Source organism: Malus domestica, chromosome 02 (genome assembly GCF_042453785.1).
Source record: "Malus domestica chromosome 02, GDT2T_hap1".
Lineage (NCBI taxonomy): Eukaryota > Viridiplantae > Streptophyta > Magnoliopsida > Rosales > Rosaceae > Malus > Malus domestica.
The window spans coordinates 9,924,880-9,945,313 of NC_091662.1; the positions used below are offsets into that span (position 1 = coordinate 9,924,880).

A 20,434-nucleotide genomic window follows, 5' to 3' on the forward strand; every position below is an offset into this window, starting at 1 on the left:
GATTCGGAAAGCGGTGCTACTCCGGTTTTTGAGAAAGTAATTATATTGGGAGTCTTTTCTCGAATGTGAGTAAAGGTTGGACGTTCTTGCCAACCTGTCTTGCCGCAAAACACGGAGGTCGACACACATAGGGACTTTCCAGTTGTCAAGCAGTAGTGCTGTTCCTTTACCCTTATGGGTAATAGTAGGGTAGCTGGAACTTCGAAATTCTCGTGCCTAAACTTTGTCAGAGATCTTTGACAAAGTTATATGTGGTACCCGAGGAGTTGATGGTGCATATGGAGAGCGGTGATTGAACAGTAAGATTCACGTGCTTTCTACTTCACCAGAAATCTTCGACAGATTGCCCGTAATTTCCGCAAAGCTGAGTGTGCATGTGACAGGTGCTGACGAGGCTGAAAAAGCAGGTGCTTCTTCGATTTCTGAGATCGGCCCTCGTGGTCTCTGAGCAGCCCAGCTTTTGAGAAAGCAAACGCCTCTTCGATTTCTGAGATCGGCCCTCGTGGTCTCTGAGCAGCCCAGCTTTTGAGAAAGCAAACGCCTCTTCGATTTCTGAAGCTCCGTCGAGTGCAGATTTTTATAGAGGCTGGCATTAAGTTCCACAGCACACTTGAATCTCTACCAGTAGAAGCTCATTTCTTGCACTTCTAAGATCTTGATTTGTCTGACCTCTTCCTTCTTCAACACATTTGAAAATGTCTGGACCCTCCGACCGTCGTTTTGACTTGAACCTTGGAGAAGAGACAGCCACGCCTTTTCCAGACAACATATGGCGCCCATCCTTCATATCCCCTACTGGTCCTCTTACCGTTGGGGATTCTGTGATGAAGAATGATATGACCGCTGCAGTGGTGGCCAGGAACCTTCTCACTCCCAAAGATAACAGACTACTTTCCAAACGGTCTGATGAGTTGGCTGTTAAGGACTCTCTGACTCTTAGTGTTCAGTGTGCAGGTTCTGTGTCTAATATGGCCCAACGCCTATTTGCTAGAACCCGCCAAGTTGAATCATTGGCTGCTGAAGTGATGAGTCTCAAACAGGAGATTAGAGGGCTCAAGCATGAGAATAAGCAGTTGCACCGGCTCGCCCATGACTATGCTACAAACATGAAGAGGAAGCTTGACCAGATGAAGGAATCTGATGGTAAGGTTTTACTTGATCATCAGCGGTTTGTGGGTTTGTTCCAAAGGCATTTATTGCCTTCGTCCTCTAGGGTTGTACCTGGTAATGAAGCTTCAAATGATGAACCTCCAATGCCTCCTCCTTCTGGGGTTTTGTCAAGTACTGAGGCTCCGGATAACCACCATCCGGTGCTTTCTCTTTCTGGGGCTCTACCGACTGCTGAGACTTCCTCTAAGCAACCTTTGTGAAGGCTCCCTTTTGTTTGTTTATTTTGACTCATGTATATGTACATATTTGTGGCTTATCGAAAATATTAATAAATAAGCTTTGCTTCATTTCAACATATTGTGTTAAATACACCAAAGCCTTCTTCATAAAGTTCTTTGACTTTTTGCTTTTGTTGAAACCTGTATTGTTGAAGCTTTGTGAGTGAAGCATGTAGTTTGAGGTAGTGTTCCCTTAATTTCCCGAGTGAGGAAAACTTCTCGGTTGGAGACTTGAAAAATCCAAGTCACTGAGTGGTTGTGAGACTGCCGAGTATCAAGGTGCAGTAGCATATGGTGGGAGTCCCCCAAGTCTTCAGGCGAAGAGAGTTGCCGAATGAGGTGTCTCGCGTGTTACTAATTTGTCAAAGTAACGAATCCTTGTTTCGATGTCACACATTCGTATATGCTTTATCTAAAAATATTTCCAACTTTTGTGTGTTTGATGCTGCATGCTATTGACTAGACAAGATCAAGTGCAATTAGTAGCTTTTCTCTCTTTTTCATCTTTTCTTTGGTGGAATTGCTTTTCGTTTCCACTAATCAGCCTGAGTGGATGCAAGATAACACCTTTCTCTATAGCTCAGATTGCAAAGTCGTCTTCATGAAAGTTTTTCCTTATCTTGTGAACTACAACATATCCAAATTTGAGATCCATCGGAGTAGTACAACTTCAGAAATTCAAGTATGATGAGTAACTGTTCATCAATGTTCTGTTAATCCGTCAGACTTGTTGTGAGCTTCGAAACTCCATTTTCTCTTGTTCAGATCAACATACTTTCTTCATCGAAGTTGTTCCTTAACTTGTGAATTACAACATATCCAAATTTGAGGTCCCTCGGAGCAGTATAACTCCAGAAATCCAGGTATGATGAGTGACTGTTTATCATTTGTCTGTCAACCCGTCAGATTTGTTGTGAGCTTTGAAACTCTATTTTCTCTTGCTCAGATCAGCATGCTTTCTTCATTGAAGTTGTTCCTCAGCTTGTGAACTACAACATATCCAAATTTGAGATCCCTCGGAGCAGTATAACTCCAGAAATCCAGGTATGATGAATGACTGGTTATTATTTTTCTGTCAACCCGTCAGATTTGTTGTGAGCTTCGAAACTCCATTTTCTCTTGTTCAGATCGGTATGCTTTCTTCATTGAAGTTGTTCCTCATCGACTCTTTCATAACATATCAAAAATTCAGGATGAACTAACGGTTAAATATTTCCAGAGCTTCGAAACATCACAACAGCTTCGAAATCTGCAAGAAGCCGACTATCATGTTTGGAGCTTCAACACTGTAATTTCCGTCGCTCAAACAGAAATGGTTCCTTCTTGAAAGTTGTTCATATGCTCAAGAACTATAGGGTGTCTAAAATTCAGCTCCATTGGAGAAGAGCAGAGGTTGCAGAAATTTGATAGATGAAAGGAGGCGGAAGAGGGAGAGAGAGAAAAAGTCTCTTGGGTTGGATTTCTATTTTGGGGCAGATTCCAATTTTTGTAGCACCTTCATTATTGATGAATTGCTTGTACTTTTGTCCATTATGAAACTTGGGACTTTGGCTTGTTGTTGGATCTATTATAATATGTTTGGGAACATATATAAGTGAATAAATAAGAAGGAAAATTTTGGGCCCTTGTGGGTGTAAAACAAAAAATGTTTATGTTTACCCAAGTGTTTTTGTACAAGTTCAAGGGCATCTTGGGTTTTGTGAACAAAATTTGTTTATTTGGAGCAAGGTTTTGTGTTGAAGCTTTGTAGGTGAAGCTTTGGTGTTGAAGCTTTCTAGGTGAAGCTTTGATGGTGAAGCTTTGTAGATGAAGCTTTGTAGATGAAGCTTTCTAGGTGAAGCTTTGATGGTGAAGCTTTGATGGTGAAAGTATGTAGAGGGAGCTTTCTAGGTGAAGCTTTTTTAGGTGAAGCTTTGTAGGTGAAGCTTTTTTAAGTGAAGCTTTTCGGGTGAAGTTTTTTTTTGGGTGAAGCTTTGTGGGTGAAGCTTTTTAGGTGAAGCTTTGTGGGTGAAGCTTTGGAGGTGAAGCTTTTCGGGTGAAGCTTTTTGGGTGAAGCTTTTTAGGTGAAGCTTTGTGGGTGAAGCTTTGGAGGTGAAGCTTTTCGGGTGAAGCTTTTTGGATGAAGCTGTTTTTTTTTTTTTTTTTTTTTTTTTTTTTTTTTTTTGGCGCTTGACACGGTCTTCATTTGCTTGTTTTGTAGTGACTGTGGAAGACGGATTGCTTTCTGATTGAGAAGGGTTCCGGCATCGCTTGCTATGAATGTAAAAGAGTGAGGGCTGAGTTGGCTAAATTACCTCTTTATTGAATTCATTGCCAAATGGCCTTCATTACATAGGATGCCGAACGGCTATAGCTCAACACTTGTACATCGTGAGTCTATTTGTAGTAATACTTCAAGTGATCAGCGTTCCATGGATGGCCAAGGGTCTTGCCATCGGAGCTTCTAAGTGTGTAAGAGCCAGGGCGACTGATGCCAATGACTTCATACGGTCCATCCCAGTTTGGACTAAGTGTGCCTTCACTCGGGACTCTGTCGCAGAGTAATCTTTTCTTTAAGACCCAGTATCCTATTTTGAAAGAACGAGGCTTGACCCTAGAGTCATAATAGTTGGAGATGCGCTGCTTGTAGGCGACATTCCTCAAGTGAGCTTGGTTTCTGTGTTCCTCGACTAAATCCAAGTTGAGGGTGAGTTGTTTGTCATTTTCACTTTGAATGTAGTTCTGGACTCGGAATGTTGCTTGCTCGAGCTCAACAGGGACAACCGCCTCTGTGCCAAAGGCAAGTGAGAATGGAGTTTCTCCTGTTGAAGTCCGATATAAAGTGCGATATGACCAAAGAACTTGGGGTACAAATTCTGGCCAACAGCCTTTAGCTTTGTCCAAGCTGGTTTTCAAAGTGCGCTTGATTATTTTGTTGATGGCCTCAACTTGTCCATTAGACTGGGGATGAGCTGGAGAGGCAAAGCATAAGTTGATGTTGAACTTAGAACAGAACAACCTGAACTTCTTGTTGTCGAACTGTCGCCCATTGTCAGTGACTATCACATTGGGAATGCCGAATCTACAAAGGATGTTCTTCCACACGAAGTCTTCTATCTTTGCCTCAGTAATGGTTGCCAAGGGTTCTACTTCGGCCCACTTTGTGAAGTAGTCCACTGCAACGACTGCGTAACAGACTTTGCCCTTCCCTGCCGGCATTGGGCCGATCAAATCAAGTCCCCACTGGGCGAAGGGCCAAGGGCTGATCATAGGAGTAAGAGGCTCTGGAGGGGAATGAGGAATAGCCGCATATCGTTGACATTTGTCACATGAGCGGGATACTTTGATGGCATCCTGGTGGAGTGTTGGCCAGTAATATCCTTGGCGAAAAGTCTTGTGTGCTAGGGACCGAGATCCAGCATGATCTCCACAGACTCCCTCATGTATTTCCCGAAGGACGATTTCCGCCTCGGCAGGCGTAAGACACCTTAAGTATGGCAGGCTAAAACCTCGCTTATAGAGTTGATCATTGATGATCAGGTAGCGGGTAGACTTGTATCGAATTTGCTTAGCCTGGACTTTATCATTTGGGAGGGTGCCATGAGCAAGGAAATTATAGATCGGGGTGATCCAACTATCCCCCTGTTGTAAGTTGCATACTTCTGCGGCCATGGTGCTTGGTGTTGCCAACAGTTCGACATGAATTTTTCTTCCAATCTTGTCTTCCACAGCCGAGGCGAGGCGAGCCAGGGCGTCTGCATGACTGTTTGCCGCTCGAGGAACTTGGGTGATCTGGTAGTGGAAGTGCTTGAGCAAAAGTTGTGTTTGCGCAAGATATGCTGCCATGGAGCTGTCCTTAGCATCAAAGTTGTTGGTAACCTGGTTGACCACCAATTGGGAGTCACTGAAAATATCAATTTGTTTAACCCCGAGGTGTTTGGCCAAACGTAATCCTGCTAGAAGGGCTTCATACTCGGCCTCATTATTTGATGCCTTAAATTTGAAACGAAGAGCATACTCCATTGCTACTTTGTCGGGTGTAGTCAAGACTAGTCCCGCTCCACAGCCCCGTTGGTTGGATGAGCCATCAACATACAGACTCCATGCTGGGGTTGTTGGTTCTATCTTCTGAGCTTCCGGGGGTAATGAAGCCACTGCTTCAGGTGTAGAAGCAATGTCAACCGGATATGTGAAGTCGGCAATGAAGTCTGCCACTGCTTGGCCCTTCTCAGCTGGCTTTGGTTGGTAGGAGATGTCAAACTCACCCAACGCTATTGCCCATTTGATCATTCGCCCTGAAGTGTCAGGACTTTGGAGTATCTGTCGAAGAGGATAATTGGTAAGCACGATGATGGAGTGCGCTTGGAAGTAAGGGCGGAGTTTTCGAGCAGACATGACCAATGCCAGAGCCAATTTCTCAATGTTAGAGTACCGTGTCTCCGCATCTTGTAAGGCTTTGCTAGCGTAGTAGACAGGTCGCTCAATATTCCCATCCTTTCGAATGAGAACGGAACTTACGGCTGAAGCTGATACTGATAGGTAGATAATGAGAATGTCTCCTACCTCGGGCTTTGAGAGTAGAGGGGCTTTACTCATATACTCCTTGAGGTTTTTGAATGCCTCGGCACATTCATCAGTCCATGTAATGTACTTCCTACTTCCCTTAAGTGCTTTAAAAAAGGGAGCACATTTGTCTGTGGCCTTAGAAATGAACCTGGTTAAGGCTGCCACCTTGCCAGTAAGGCTCTGGATGTCCTTTGAAGTTACCGGTTCCTTCATGTCGAGGATTGCTTTGATATTCTCGGGATTAGCTTCAATGCCTCGTTGGCTAATCATGAAACCTAAGAATTTGCCATAGCCTACGCCGAAGGCACATTTGTTGGGGTTTAACCTCATTCGATACCTCTTCAAAATAGTGAAAGTTTCAGATAGGTTGGTGATGTGTTGGTCAGCATGTTTGCTCTTGACTAACATATCATCAACGTAAACTTCCATGCTCTTCCCAATCTGCTCGGCGAACATTGAGTTGACTAGTCTCTGATAAGTCGCTCCTGCATTCTTTAGGCCGAAAGGCATGACTTTATAGCAGTATAGTCCTATGTCGGTAGTGAAGGCTGTGTGTTCTTGATCCGAAGGGTTCATGAGGATTTGGTTGTATCCTGAGTAAGCATCCATGAAGCTCAGGAGTTCACACCCGGCCGTAGAGTCTATAAGTCTGTCAATAAGAGGAAGAGGGAAGCTATCTTTCGGACACCCTTTGTTTAGGTCGGTGTAGTCAACACACATTCTCCACAAGACCTTTTGAAGCAAAAGACTTTCTTTGGTCGGATTTTTCTTAACAAGGACCACATTTGCTACCCATGTCGGGTAATTGACTTCGCGGACAAAGCCTATGCCTTTGAGTTTTTCAACTTCTGCTTTCATTGCCTCGTATCGTTCAGCGTCATAAGATCTTCGCTTCTGTCTCACCGGCTTGATCTTGGGGTCAATACTCAAACGATGACAGATGACATCGGGAGAGATGCCTGGCATGTCCTCGTATGACCAGGCGAAGACTTCAGTGTTCTCTTTCAAAAAAGATATCAATGCTAACCGAAGGGGTGGTGACAATGTGGTGCCAATCTTCACCATGCGATCTGGATAATCTCTTGAGATAGGTACCTTCTCCAACTCTTCAGCAGGTTGGGCTTGCTGGGTGAAAGAGTCATCTCGAGGATCATCGGGTTGATTGTTGCTATCAGGAAGATCCAAGTTCGCTTCATCTAGGCTGGTCTTTGTGACTTGGTCATGTACATACAGGGTTTCCTTGGGTCCGGGCAAGTGTTGTTGCTTAACTGAAGTGTTGTAACATGATCGTGCACTAAGCTGATCTCCTCTGATGTAGCCGTTGCCATGGGGGGTTGGAAATTTCATCAACAGCATATGTGTGGATACCATAGCCTTGAGATCATTGATGCCTGTGCGCCCAAAGATGACATTGTATGCCGTTGGGCAGTCAACCACTAGGAAGTTAGTGGTAATGGTAGCCGTGTAAGGGCCTGTACCAATAGTAAAGGGTAAATGTATGCTCCCTAAGGGTTGCACGATATCACCGGAGAAGCTTATCAGAGGAGAAATCGAGCGATCGAGCAAGTGTTCAGCTACACTGAGTGCCCTGAAAGCTTCGGCAAACATGATATTGACCGAAGCCCCTGTGTCTACGAGGATTTGTCGAACATCAAAGTTGGCTATGTGAGCCTCCACGATCAATGGGTCATTATGAGGGTAGATGATGCCTCTTTCTTCCTCAGGGTAGAAACATATCGGATCCCAGTTAGGTTTTTGATACTTCCCTCCCCTGATGTCTTCCACGTGAAACACTTGGTGACCAGGCCTCAGACTTCGTTCACTGTTTTTCATGGCCCTATTGGAAGATTCAGATATGGGTGTGCCGCCGCTTATGGAATATATGACATTCACCTGGCGTTGGTTACGGTTATCCCTTTGAGGGTGAAGAAGGAATTGATCAATTTTTCCTTCTCGTGCCAAAGCTTCAATACGATCACGGAGGATGATACATTTCTCGCTATCATGGCCGTTATGCTCATGGTAGCAACAAAACATGCCCGCGTTATTCGGGGGCGTGTAATCTGGGTGCCTCGGCTTTGGCTTTGGTATCAGGTGAGCTATGCTGGGGTAAATGGCCGCGCATGTGGCATTCAAGGGCGTGTATGTCTCATACCTTGGGGTAGGGGGTATCTTGACGCGGGTTTGACCCACTGCATTGACTGCCTGGGGGCGAGCGTTATTGTGGCGATACCCTTGGTTATCGGGATAGTGTCCCTTACTCTTTTTACTGAAAGGAGAGTGGTGAGGATGGAAATCCTTCCTCTTGCCTTGAAATTGATATGTCTGTTGATTCGGTGAAGCATTATGCAAGGCATGGGGAGGTGCCACTGCTGTTTTGAAAGTCGAGGTCTTCTCATTTAGGTGAGTCTGGCTTCCACCTCCCACTTGTTGATAAATGATGGTTGTAGGGGGTTTCTCCTGATATGTCTTTGCCTCGGCGGAGGCATGGTTATAAGCCTGCGCCATCACCTCAGAGTAAGTCTTCCAAGTATTGGCATTGATCATGTATTTAAAGAAACAATCACGTAGGCCTGCCGTGAAGGCTTTGAGGGCAGTCTTGTCGTCTGCCTCGGCACACCGGGAGTATTCATGGCTGAAGCGGCCAGCATACATACGTAATGACTCGTCTGGCTTCTGGCGGATAGTGTGCAAGTCATCTGCAGAGTGCAAGCGATCGGTTTGGAAAATGTGTTGGGAAACAAATAGTTTCCGCAATTCCTCAAATGAGTCTACCGTCTCAGGTGTAAGACGACAATACCAATTTAGAGCTCCACCAGAGAGGGTGGAGGGGAAGAGAAGACATCGCTCTTCGTCGGTGTGCATCCGGTATGCCATGGTGGACTCAAAGAGGTTAAGGTGCTCAATCGGGTCATCTTTTCCAGTATAAAGTTGCAAGCCAAGCTTTTGCTTTGTCTTTGCTTGAAGGGGGGTGTTGAGGATCCTCCTTGTAAGAGGGCCAGGCCTGGGTTGGTTCCAGTCAGGTATTTCAGCCTGACGTTCAGCCTTCAACTTGTTTACTTCCTCAAGAAGTTGTAGGACAAGGGGGTCCTGAGCGGAGTTATGTGCCACTGGAGCTTTCTTTCGTAAATCTCCATCTCCTCTTGGAATTAGGAAGGTTTGATCAAGGGCATGTGATTTTTCCCTGGACTCGTTGTACTGGCTTCCAGGGTATGTCTGTCGGAACACCTCTGAGTCCCCTGTACCCTCATGTCTCTCTAGGACTTGTTGCCCCTTCCCCAAATTGGTGGCCGGCTCGGGCCGTGGCAGGGGACCGAGTCTTTCAGAAATCCTTGGGTCATTGATCTTTGAGCTTATATGGATGGAATTCTCTCGACGTTGCTTCAGGAAATCCCGACAATCGTGAAAGACGGCTTTCGATCCTTCTGCCCCTTCAGCAAAGAGGTGTCTCCCTCCACTTCTTATGGTTCGGGTCGAAGCAACTGGGTTAAGAGAAGCCTCATGTTGATTATCAAGTCGAGGGGTAATCTGTTCCCTATCAGGGATATCTATGTCGAATGCATGTGACCCTCCATGTTGGAGGGCACCCAGTTGATGGTTTACTTCCACGGGGGCAACAAGCTCGCGTGTCTGAGCTTGCCTAGCTTCGTGGAGTGTCTCGAAGAGCTTCTCATATTGCTCCTGGAGGACCTCATTCCTCATTGCTATCTTGTTGTTCTGAGCTTCCAACTCATCGACTTTAGCTTGAAGAAGAACTCGTTTTCCTTCCTTCTTTCGTTGCTTCGCACTATGTGCAAGGGGGGTGTCATTCTGTGTGCTGTGGCTTCCTTCGCTTCCCATGTTGGAGAGGGATGCCTGGTCAAAAGAAAGTGTACGAATGATAAAAACCAGCTTGACACAGCTGAAGAGAGTAGGAATAAGTGTCGTTCCCACAGACGGCGCCAAATGTTGATGCACAAAATCAGCGAAGACTTTGGTACAACAGAAAGTGTCAGGTTTTGTGACCTTCGCTTGGTTGCTTCGGTCACTAGTGAGGATAAGTACGTAAATGAATAGAGACAGAGAAGCAAACACAGGATGTACGTGGTTCACCCAGATTGGCTACGTCCACGGAGTAGAGGAGTTCTTATTAGTAGTGAAGGGCTTACACAAGTACAAAGGATCAAGCTCTCAATTTAGTGAGTTCTTGTGAATGATTTAACACAAATGGCATTAGCCAATATTGTGGGGGAATGACCCCTATTTATAGAAAAACTTGTAGCTTTGTCACATTGACATGTGTCATGTTATGATTGGTTCTTGATGTCGACACGTGCTGCGCTCTGATTAGCTTCTAATCTTGACACGTGTCGAGTAGTGATTGGCCTCCTGGTCGGAGGGGAACTCTTCTGGGTCCTTGACAGTATAGCGTTGGCCGGTGCTCGGTAGTTTCGGGATTGGTCAAGTATGGTACAAACAATACCTGCCACAAAGTTCACAAGTGGACGGAAAGGGTGCCTAAAGCTTCCCAACATTGATTCGCCGCCTACAGCGGTCAAATGGGGTTAAGTCTGGTCGGGATTTGCTCATGGGATGACGGGCTACAAGATCCAAGTGGTGGCATTGGCTATTGCTTTGCCAATTCATCAGAAAAATGAAAATGGTGGCTGAAGCATTGTTGGTTTACGTCGAATTTTGTGACCTTGCACCGCCATATATTGTGGTTAATGGGGTTGGTTCTTGGGTGGGTGAGAGCTTTAATTTGGTGGTGGTGGCGTTGAAAAATTCCACCGGAGTTGGCTGGAATCGGCATCGGAAAGTCATAGGTTGCAGTGGGTCACTTAGGTTGGGTTTCTGGGCTTTTGGGCACAATTTTCGAAAATGGAAACCTCCAAGAATCTGGGTATTCATTTGCGGAAGCCTACTACTTATGTAATAACCCGTCCCGAATAATTTTACGGATTTTTATCAGAAGGGTATTTTGGTAATTTCATTGGGATTGGGCTAGATATTTTGAATGTGTTGCTTTTGGTATTAATTGGTGAGCCACGCGGGCCCACCATTTGGCTTTTGTCCCCCGGCCTAAGCACTTCATCCTCTCTCTTCCCTCCTCCCCATGATAACTCTTGGACCATTATCTTTCCTCCTCTCACCTCTCTTCCTCAACTTACTCTCACTTCTATCCCTTCTTCCTTGGCAAGCACCGAGATGGTGCCATAGGAAGACCACCACAACCTCGGCGAAACCCTTAACTCACGGCCACTTCCAACATGGGTGAGCTTCAAAAACACTCTAAACCTTTCCCACTTGTCCTCATATTTCATTTCTGATCATATTTGTGTGTTTTGGACGTCCAAACTATGAAGAACCACCTCGGAAAGCTTTTCCCAAATTTCGGAGAGAACCCGTAGGTTTCAGACCATTTTTTGGCCAACTTTGGCCACCACACGTCTTGAAATTGGTACGAATTTCTTCCTTGATCCTTGGGCTTCATTTTGGTATATCGCATGACCTAGTTTGGTTATGTTTTGGGGTTGAATGAAGCTTTGAAAGCTCTGGCCTTCTTCTTCTTCGAAATAGCCAACCTGACCAGAAAACGGGTCAAACCAAATCCAACAACACTAGACTGGCCCACCGAAATCCAAAAAGAGTTACATATGCCTTCGGGCGATACTGATACCACTACTAAGCAAACTATTACATATTATGCTATTGAGTTTTCATAAACTTTTGGGGTTAGTACGTTGATGAATAACTGTTAGTACTACTTATATATCAACTTGGTCCACTCATGTTTTGTTTTGCGCCCTCTCATGACTTAAGAATCGAGGCGTACAATCCCGGCGTCAAGGCACTTCCGCATTGGCACCTTCGAGTCATCTCGATGTTGGAGCCATCCCTTTGTTCATTCAATTTAATATTATTCCTTTTTTAGTGCCTCAAATTAGTTGTATACTCTGAACACGTTCCATACTTGCATATTCATTATAATTAAATTTACAAGTTTTATTTATGTCGGTTAATTATTTTTAGTTCTCATGCATCCTAATATGGCTTCGTCATCTTCGGGTGTCGGCCATCACGTGCCTACCCTGGTGTTTGGAGAATATCAGGGTTGAGTGTGTCAATTTATGATAAGGTCTAAATAACCAACATATCCTTCACTTTAAACGTTTCTAACTTCTTCGCTTTAACTCGGAATTAAGATCCATTTACTCCTACGAGCTTGTGGGTTCAAGCTCTATCTAAACAACTCACGAGTTGACCTAAAATGTCGAATAAAATTGAAAATAACTAAAGTACCCCACTTCACTTTTCTCAAAACTGGAAAATTAACGAATTAACTTTAATTAAATCTTCAAAATACGTTTAAAAAGAAATAAAATACTAATTTTGGGGACGAGATATCACATGAAATCTCAACCTTTGATTTGCACAGATCGTGCTTAGCTTTGACAAGTGTCCCTTGTCCTTGACTGGCCATAAACATGCAACTTCCTTTTTAAAACCCTAATTGTCTTTCATTTGCTCCTTGGCTAGAATATTTACATTTCATAAAAGAGTGTCTTTAGCTTAGAGTTACCTCTTGTGTTCTTGTTAGAAGCCCTAGCTGCAAAACTAGTTTCATACATTAATTCCCAAATCATTGTATAAGAGGGTTGCATCCTACCTCCTGCATCACAAATGTTCGCAAAAAACGAAAATCTTTAGAAGAAGACCAATTGTTTCCTCAATTAGTCAATCCATGATAATCATTGAAGAGCTATGTGCCCCAAACAAAACCCAATCAACCAAATTGATACATTTCTACGAACCACAAAAATCGAATCCAAAAGAATGAACATTGCCCACAAAAATTCAAATCAAACCTGACAAACACACATTGAATCAAAATCAAATCTATTTTTCAATGTATCTGAAGCACAGAGCAGAACACTGCATGTTATTATATAATTAGAAACACTTGAAAAGAAAAAAATACTTTTAATTGCATAACAACATGTAATATTCCGCTCCATATTCCAAACACACTAAAAAATCTTTCCTTAATTTCGTATATAAAGCAACGTTGCATTCAAAATTTTGAATCTGTAACATGATGACCCTCATCATTCTGTCAATTACTTTTCAACCCAACAAATTACCAAAATTTTAATTATACACAAACTTTAGTGAAGTTTACAGTTTACTCCTCATTTACCCTCATATACAAATCGATCAAAATGGATTATAATCGGAAAAGAAACAAAATTAACCCAAGTCAGAGAAGTATTTATCTATGGATCCGATTATAAATTTGTAATAATAAAAACTAAACCCTAAGAACATTTTTTTAAGAACAAATGATGTTATCTATACTAAAAGAGAAGCCTCACAATGGCTAGCAATGATGTGGTTCAAACTTATCTTTGGCGAGAATCGAATTTAAAACCTTTCACTTATAAGTGAAAAGAAATATCACTAGATCGTAGTACTAAATGGCAAACCCTAAAAATATTAAGACCTCAATAACTAATGATCAGATGATATTTTACAACACATATTTTATTTAGCGTTGTAAGTATGATTAAAAGTTTATAACCGTTCTTTTTCATATTTATTTCAACTACTGCCGACTTAGTAAAATGACTCTTCTGTACTGAACATACGACCACAAAGCTTTTAGATTTTTTTTTGGACTGAGAGAGAGAGAGAGAGTGCCTTGTTTGGGAGCGCGAAATTCTTCCGCCGGAAAAACGCGGAATCATATATATAGCAGCAGTCTTTTCCTCAACGTAGAGTTAATGGTATCTCTCTCTCTCTCTTTCTCTCTCTCTCTCTCTGTATATATATATATATTTTTAATCTTACTTCCTCTTGTTTTAACAGTTGCAATTTGTTTTTTTGGGTGGAATTATGATTTTTTTTTCTTCATTTTTAATGGAAATTGTGTCGGAGAAACTAATTAAATTAGTGCACAAACCAATTATTATTTGTGTATAATTAAAACTGGTGATTATTCACCTTGTTTGTGACTGATAGAATTTGAATTCGGATTGTTATCCCATTTGGGTGTGCATTTTGATGTATGAAATTGTAGTGAAAGTTATGAGTTCAATTCAAGTGAACTTGTAAGAAGAAATGGTTGGTAGCCTTATACCAGTACTCTACTACACTGTATAGTACTTTGATGGTTGTATCGCGACGTAGGAATACCGGAATCTCTGCAACTGAGTGTTGTTAATCAGTTCCTGAAAAGCTCCGTTTTTCGTCATCAAGATGTTGGCTCATTAAATTAAGTAGCATCTTGGGGCTCCAATGTCAGTCAGCTTTCATGTAAGGAGTTATTTCATGAAGATGAAAACATTTCTTGCATTCTTGTCTGTGCAAAGTTGACACAAATTTAGGGTAATATTCTTTGAGATGGGTCCGAACGAATGTTGATGTGATTTATTTCAATTCGGTTGGACTTGATATGTGATTTCTTTGAATTCGTTGCTGCTCTCTAGTCTGTAAGTGACTGTTGGACATCGTATTTTGAGGCGTTTTGGACATTCAGAACATATATTGCTCGTTGTAGATGGCGAGCGAGGGTACTTTGGCTTGTAATGTTCTACGCGTATAAGTTTGTTTCTTTGTAACCGGTCTCTTTTGTGGGTTTAGATGGCGAACTGCTCTGCTCGGTCAAGGGGGAAAACGCCGCAGCATCAGGAACACCAGATGAGGGCTAAATGGACAATGCATCTTACTAAGATACTGGTGAACTTAATGGTGGATCAGGTACACAAAGGGAATAGACAAAATGGTCCTTTGGGAAGGAAAGCATGGAAGTATGTATGCGATGAATTTCATAAGAGAACGGGTCTGAAATGGGACAAGGAGCAACTGAAGAACCGATGCGCTGTTCTGAGGAGGATGTATGTTACAGTCAAGTCGCTTCTTGATCGAAATGACTTCAGTTGGGATGAATCCACCGGGGATATTGCAGCCAGCAATGCAGTGTGGGCTGAATACGTCAGGGTATGTTCGTTTAATATCTGTTGCTTGTAAACTACATTTCGAAACCTACCTGATGCGGACGAATCTTCTTTGAGCAGGAACATCCTGATGCTGAGACTCTAAAAACCGGTGGCTGCCCAATTTACAAAGAGCTATGCACTATGTTTTCAGAACCGCCAACGAACGGGAAACATGGCCATCCAGCTGAACACGAGGGTGGGGATCCAAATTCACGTCCATCGGAGCCCTTGTCCTTGAACCAAGAAGAGTCCTCATCAGATTCTGAGGAAGGAGATGATGCTGTCAATGGTCAGGAAACAATTCAACCTACCACGCCTAGCACTACCGCCATCCGCAAAAGAGGACGCAAGAGCATTGATGATGCTATTGCGGGTGCTTTATTGGAGATGGCGGCTGCATCAAGGCTGAGGACGGCTGCTGCACAGCAACGTGATGCTAGATATACCATAGCCACTTGTATCGAGGAATTGGATAAAATGCAAGGTGTCGATGAACACGTCTATTTCGCTGCTCTCGATCTGTTCAACAAACCAGTTGCAAGGGAGATGTTCTTGTCTCTCAAGGGCGAAAAACGCTTGATTTGGTTGCGTAACAAGTGTTCAGCAGCTCCTGCTCCCTAGATTGATAACTTCATGTAATTTTGACGTTATCTAATCTGTATTATGTGACTCTTGGCTTGTGTACATCCAATTCCGGCATCCTGGTTTTACCCTATTTTGTCGAAGTTCCGTTTTGTCCGAACTCCGAACCTGAAATCTTCGTGGTTCATAACAGTTGACATAAAAATTCAAACTACAAACAGGTAAACAGACCAAAAACACACCTTCATTAAGAATAATTAAGTTAAACTATAAACAGTCACCCTGAAAGAAGGAAAAGGAAACTATCAAGCCAAACAAGCGAAAAGTTAAAACATTCCGAACGCCTTACCCGCAACAAAACAGAACAAAGATGTGAAAAGTTGAAAACTAACTAGAATCCTCGCTCTATTGCATTCCGAGTACTCAATCTCTTCCGTATCCATTCTTTTCCTAAACTGCGTAAACTGTCAAGTTTATCTTCGAAACGGGGATCCTGTCACTGCTAGGATGTGCATCTATCTATACATGAAAACTGATCTTAATGAAAGCATGCGCAATATACAGAAAAAACTGATTACCGTGTTTCCAATCTTCCTGAATTTGAACTTTTTCCCTCAAGGTAGTAACATCTTAACATCAAGCTCCTGATTAGCACTTTTCGCTTGGTTGTATAGTTGCTCGAAAGCCTGCATACACACACTTGAAAACCCAACCATCGCCTCAAAAACATGTGGAAACCCCATCTGCAAGTTACTTATTGTCACGGTCCTTGTCACATTCACTAACTTTTCATGCTTGCTTTTCTCCTCCTCCGCTTTTGCTCTCAGGACCTCTATTTTTACTCGCTTCTCAGCAACTGGGTTCTTTTTAGTATTGCCGGAGGAATCAGGCATCGAGTATGGCCCATACTTGGACTCGAGCGATCTAAGCACAGTTGCTTTCTTCTCAAGCTCTTTAAATGTAGATTCTGACTTCCGTTTTTGCTTGTATTCTTCTGCTTGTTGGACTACAATAGCATGAACTACAGTTAAAAAGCTTTTGATTCCTTCAGATGCTACTTTGTCTGGAATCCGGTCAATCGCATGATGCCATTCTTCGCAAAGCGTGTAAATTCTTGATTCTTGACTTGTCTTTGCTATTGGATGTCTCCGAAACTGAAAAAGGCTAAGACGGAGCCATCCTGTGAGAGACTGGATATAGTCACGCTGAGCCTTGACCAGGCTGCAAAATGATAAATGCCATTGCTGGACTTGAAGCTCGAGCTCGAGTGCTGCTTGCCGGTGAATCTCAGATGTGGGTTCGGTAGATGGTATGGTGTTGAGGTATTTGAGCTGCTGAACAATATGCTTTTGGACCTGGTGGCACTCATACATGCTTCTCCACATGCACATCAATCTGTAAAGCAAATATATTCCATCAACAGTAAAAATTGCTTCTTTTGGGAAGTGTTGTATGATCGTATGAGGACAAGAACCGTAATGTCTGCAACAATAGCTACTCAACAAAAGTTTACACGGATCTTTAAAAATCAGTAAATCTTTTGAAAGAAAAGCAAACAAGGGACACAAAAACAACAAATAAAAAGCAGTCAAAAGAAAATAGCCATATATTCAATATCTTTTCGCTATTCATTCAAAAAAGATATTTAATGAAAAAAGAAGTAACAGAAAAGAAAATATTCGACAAAAACAGAAAGAAAAGAAAATAAGATACAGTATTTTTTTTATATTTTGGTTCTAACTTCTAAGTAAGATAGGAATGAAAAGAAATTGCACGGTACCAATTCGAAGAGTGAAAGACTAACCCTTTGACAAGCTCAAAGAGTTGAGGGTAGAGCTCAGTCTCACGAAGGTTGATGATTTCAGCAGACGTTGTCTCAATGGTCTGTGAAGAAACCATCATTTGCGACTCCAACTTTTCCACCTCTTTCTTCATCTTCTCCGTCTTCACATAGTCTCCCCTCTTCATCTCTAGCTTCTTCAGTGCTGCCACCCTCTTCTCATGCTCTACCTTTAGTGTCTCTGCATCCTAAAACCACACCAGAAAAACATATGCAAACCGTATTATAAAACTCATGGATGTGCACAAATTCATCGAATAACTTCAAATTCCAAAACATTCGTACGTTATGCTTGGGCCCAAAGAAAGACTTCCATTCAACGGTGATGACTTTGTGGCGGTATCACATGTCAGTGCATAATCTCATTGAAAAACATTAAAACCCCCAAAGTTCAAAAGTTATTTTTGGGATATGATGCTAGAGATACCAATTTTTGGATACCAACTGATGTGACAATTTCTTAATTTTGTGAATAGATAAGGTCCACCGACAGCGTACACATAAAACTAATGAAACACCGCTACATACATTGGTATCCAAAGTTGTTTTAATAAGTTGGCGTTACTCTGGGACACTAAAGTAAGAAGGTTAAAATGTTTTGATGGACAAAAGCTCAACCAGGAGCCCACAAAATACATGGTAACCAAAAGTTTACCTTGACCTCCTGGTATAATTTTTTTTCCCAAGCGTAAAGCCTCTCCACAGTAGAACAATGGCTACTATTCGCCACACCTTCATCTCCAACCCCACTACCTACTTGATTAAGCACCATCTCATCACAACCCATTTTTCCAAATCCTCCAAACTTTTGACTTGAACTTCCCCATGTCCACAGTGACGGACTCAGATTACACCCATGATCATAAACTTTACCTGCCAAAAAAATCCATCTATCACATCAAAACACACAACGAGTAAAGGGAACTGTTCCTGACGCTCCAAAAAGTCGCCCTTCACTTGTTGTTAATGAACACAATTTGGAGAAATTGCACTTCGAGCGGTGCATGATGACTATTTTGTAGTGATGGTTTCAAATTACACTCGTAATTATAAACACAACGAAAAAATTAAGAAATTGTTATTAACACTCCAAAAGGTCGTCGTCCGGTCATTATTTATACAAACATGATGGAGCAAAATGCATTTCGAGTAGTGCACGATGACTATTTTCGAGTGCAAAAACAGTTCTCAAAAGTAAATGTTCTCTTTCCTCTCATTTTTTCCCCTCAATTCCTCATCAATTAAGCAAACAAACATGGTTAAAAAAAGTAAAAATATCAAAACTTTATTCGCTGAACAACAGTAAAAATCAAAACTTTTACCTCCTTTGGTCTGAGAAGAAGAGAATCTGGGAACTTCCAAGAGCAAAGAGAGCATTCCGCCGGCATCAGCAGCCTTGAGAAAATACTCATCCAGCTCTTTTATAATCTCAACCAGATCCTTAGCATTTCTCGACACCACCATCGCCAGCTCACTTGTCGTCGTCCCGCTCTCTTTCGAAAATCCGCTCACCACCGACGGCGGTTCCGCCGTGCTCGCCGCAGTGACGGTGACCACCGCCTCCGAAGCGGTAGTCGTAGCTTCCCACTCTTCTTCCGTCACTGGCCTTGAAGAGGAAGCCACAAATGGGTCCCAGAAATCCCACGTGGACGAAGGTGGCGGTGGCGGCGGAGGTGCGCGAGCTGTTGAGGGTGTGGTGGAAGTCGTCCACGAATCGGAGCTTGAGCTGAGTGGAGGTGGTGGCGGTGGCGGTTGTGGGGTTGGCGGGGTTTGCTGCGGCGGCGGCTGTGACTGGTAGTTGTTGTGGTGGTGGTGATTGTAGTTGTGGTGGTGGTTGTAGTTGTTGAGGTGGTGGTGGTGATGATGAAGGGTAGTTTCAGCATTCGAAAACTGAAGCAGAGCAGAGCCCGTGCTACGGAGGGAGCGGAGGTACATGGTGTGAGCAGCCGACCAAGCTTGCCGTGCTTTCACCAGCTGCTTCATGTACCGCTTTCTCGATTTGCATCTCGACACCATTTCTTCCCGTTCTACCCTCGAATAGCAGCATCCCATTTTTGGTGATCAGCTCGATTTGCTGCTAAAGAAAAAGCACAGAAAAAAAGAACAAAAATTCAGAAGAAGAAGAGGGGCTTTTGGGAACAGAAATAACATGGGTTCTTTTGGCTGCTTATGAAGCTTGCTACGTCTCCATCAATGGAGGCTGTAAAAACTCAAAAATGCTTCTTTCCCCCGCACATTTTGAACTTACCTCAAAAAATTACAGTGTTTTAGCAGCTACAAATTGACTTCTTCTTGTCGGGTCTTCTGGGTTGGAAAAATAACATTGACAAACTTCGATTTGAATTTTGATCTCAACTCTGGAGCATTTGATCTCTCTGTGCGTGCGTCTCTCTCTCTCTCTCTTCTCTGTGTGTATTGTTTCTCTCTCTAGAGAGGAGAGATGGTGGAGTTTGGGAGTTATCTTGATGTGGTGGAGGAACAAAGGACGGACACTGAGGCTTTGGGCAGAGAGCCAGTGCGTGCATTGTTTATATTTGAATTTAGTGACAAAATTGCCCTCACCATATGTCTGGATTTACACTGGTTTGTCATTGTCAATCTCTGGAACTCAAACAGTCAGCATCCAAAGGTTTGAGTTTATGGGTATTGTACTTTACAAAAGCTTATTTTGTTGGAAAACTAACAAAAATGTTTTAAAACTTTGAATTTTAAAAAAAATGATAAAATAAATGATAAATTGAATAGTATCAAGATTAATTTTTAAATGTAAAAATATAATTTTTCGTTAAAATGAACAGTATCGGGAACTTTTCGTTGAAATTTATTATTTTATTTACCTTTTGTTACTTTTACCAGTGTTGGGGTTGCGATGGTAACAATAATACTCACCGATACTTCTCGTGGCAAAATAAATTCAAAGGTTGTGAATTATTTCTCATTTACAAAAATAATTTCTGCATATTCATGTCTCATCTGCCGTAAAGAATTTTTGGATTCTAGACCAAACAAATGAGGTGGTCTGGATGACGGAAATATGACTTTCTTCTGTGTTGACCGACTAGTCTACTCATGTCTCATCTACTGTGCTTCGTTTCGATTTT

At 42.6% G+C, this 20,434-nt stretch overlaps 2 protein-coding genes and 1 long non-coding RNA gene across 5 annotated transcripts; 2 read left to right on the forward strand and 1 right to left on the reverse strand.

Moving 5' to 3' along the window:
• Positions 1–2,087: 2,087 nt before the first annotated feature.
• On the forward strand, positions 2,088–2,541 carry LOC139190394 (uncharacterized). Its single transcript, XR_011574618.1, has 3 exons — positions 2,088–2,251; positions 2,335–2,432; positions 2,516–2,541. It is a non-coding gene; the product is annotated as an uncharacterized lncRNA (long non-coding RNA).
• A 10,998-nt stretch (positions 2,542–13,539) lies between these two features.
• On the forward strand, positions 13,540–15,626 carry LOC139192674 (L10-interacting MYB domain-containing protein-like). 2 transcript variants are annotated; one of them, XM_070815033.1, is made up of 3 exons: positions 13,540–13,699; positions 14,556–14,912; positions 14,990–15,626. In XM_070815033.1, exons 1-3 carry the CDS (start codon positions 13,697–13,699, stop codon positions 15,530–15,532), a joined length of 903 nt encoding a protein of 300 aa, XP_070671134.1. In that variant the 5' UTR covers positions 13,540–13,696; the 3' UTR covers positions 15,533–15,626. The 2 variants fall into 2 exon arrangements, with proteins under 2 accessions (XP_070671134.1, XP_070671132.1); XM_070815031.1 differs by lacking the exon at positions 13,540–13,699 and adding an exon at positions 13,701–14,228.
• An 89-nt stretch (positions 15,627–15,715) lies between these two features.
• LOC139187718 (protein ALTERED PHOSPHATE STARVATION RESPONSE 1-like) lies at positions 15,716–19,839 on the reverse strand. Of its 2 annotated transcripts, none has more exons than XM_070815025.1 (5): positions 19,582–19,839; positions 18,656–19,407; positions 17,989–18,206; positions 17,298–17,521; positions 15,716–16,888 (listed from the first exon to the last, which is right to left on the reverse strand). In XM_070815025.1, exons 2-5 carry the CDS (start codon positions 19,383–19,385, stop codon positions 16,108–16,110), a joined length of 1,953 nt encoding a protein of 650 aa, XP_070671126.1. In that variant the 5' UTR covers positions 19,386–19,407; positions 19,582–19,839; the 3' UTR covers positions 15,716–16,107. The 2 variants fall into 2 exon arrangements, with proteins under 2 accessions (XP_070671126.1, XP_070671129.1); XM_070815028.1 differs by having other exon boundaries at positions 18,656–19,410; positions 19,582–19,838.
• Positions 19,840–20,434: the final 595 nt, after the last annotated feature.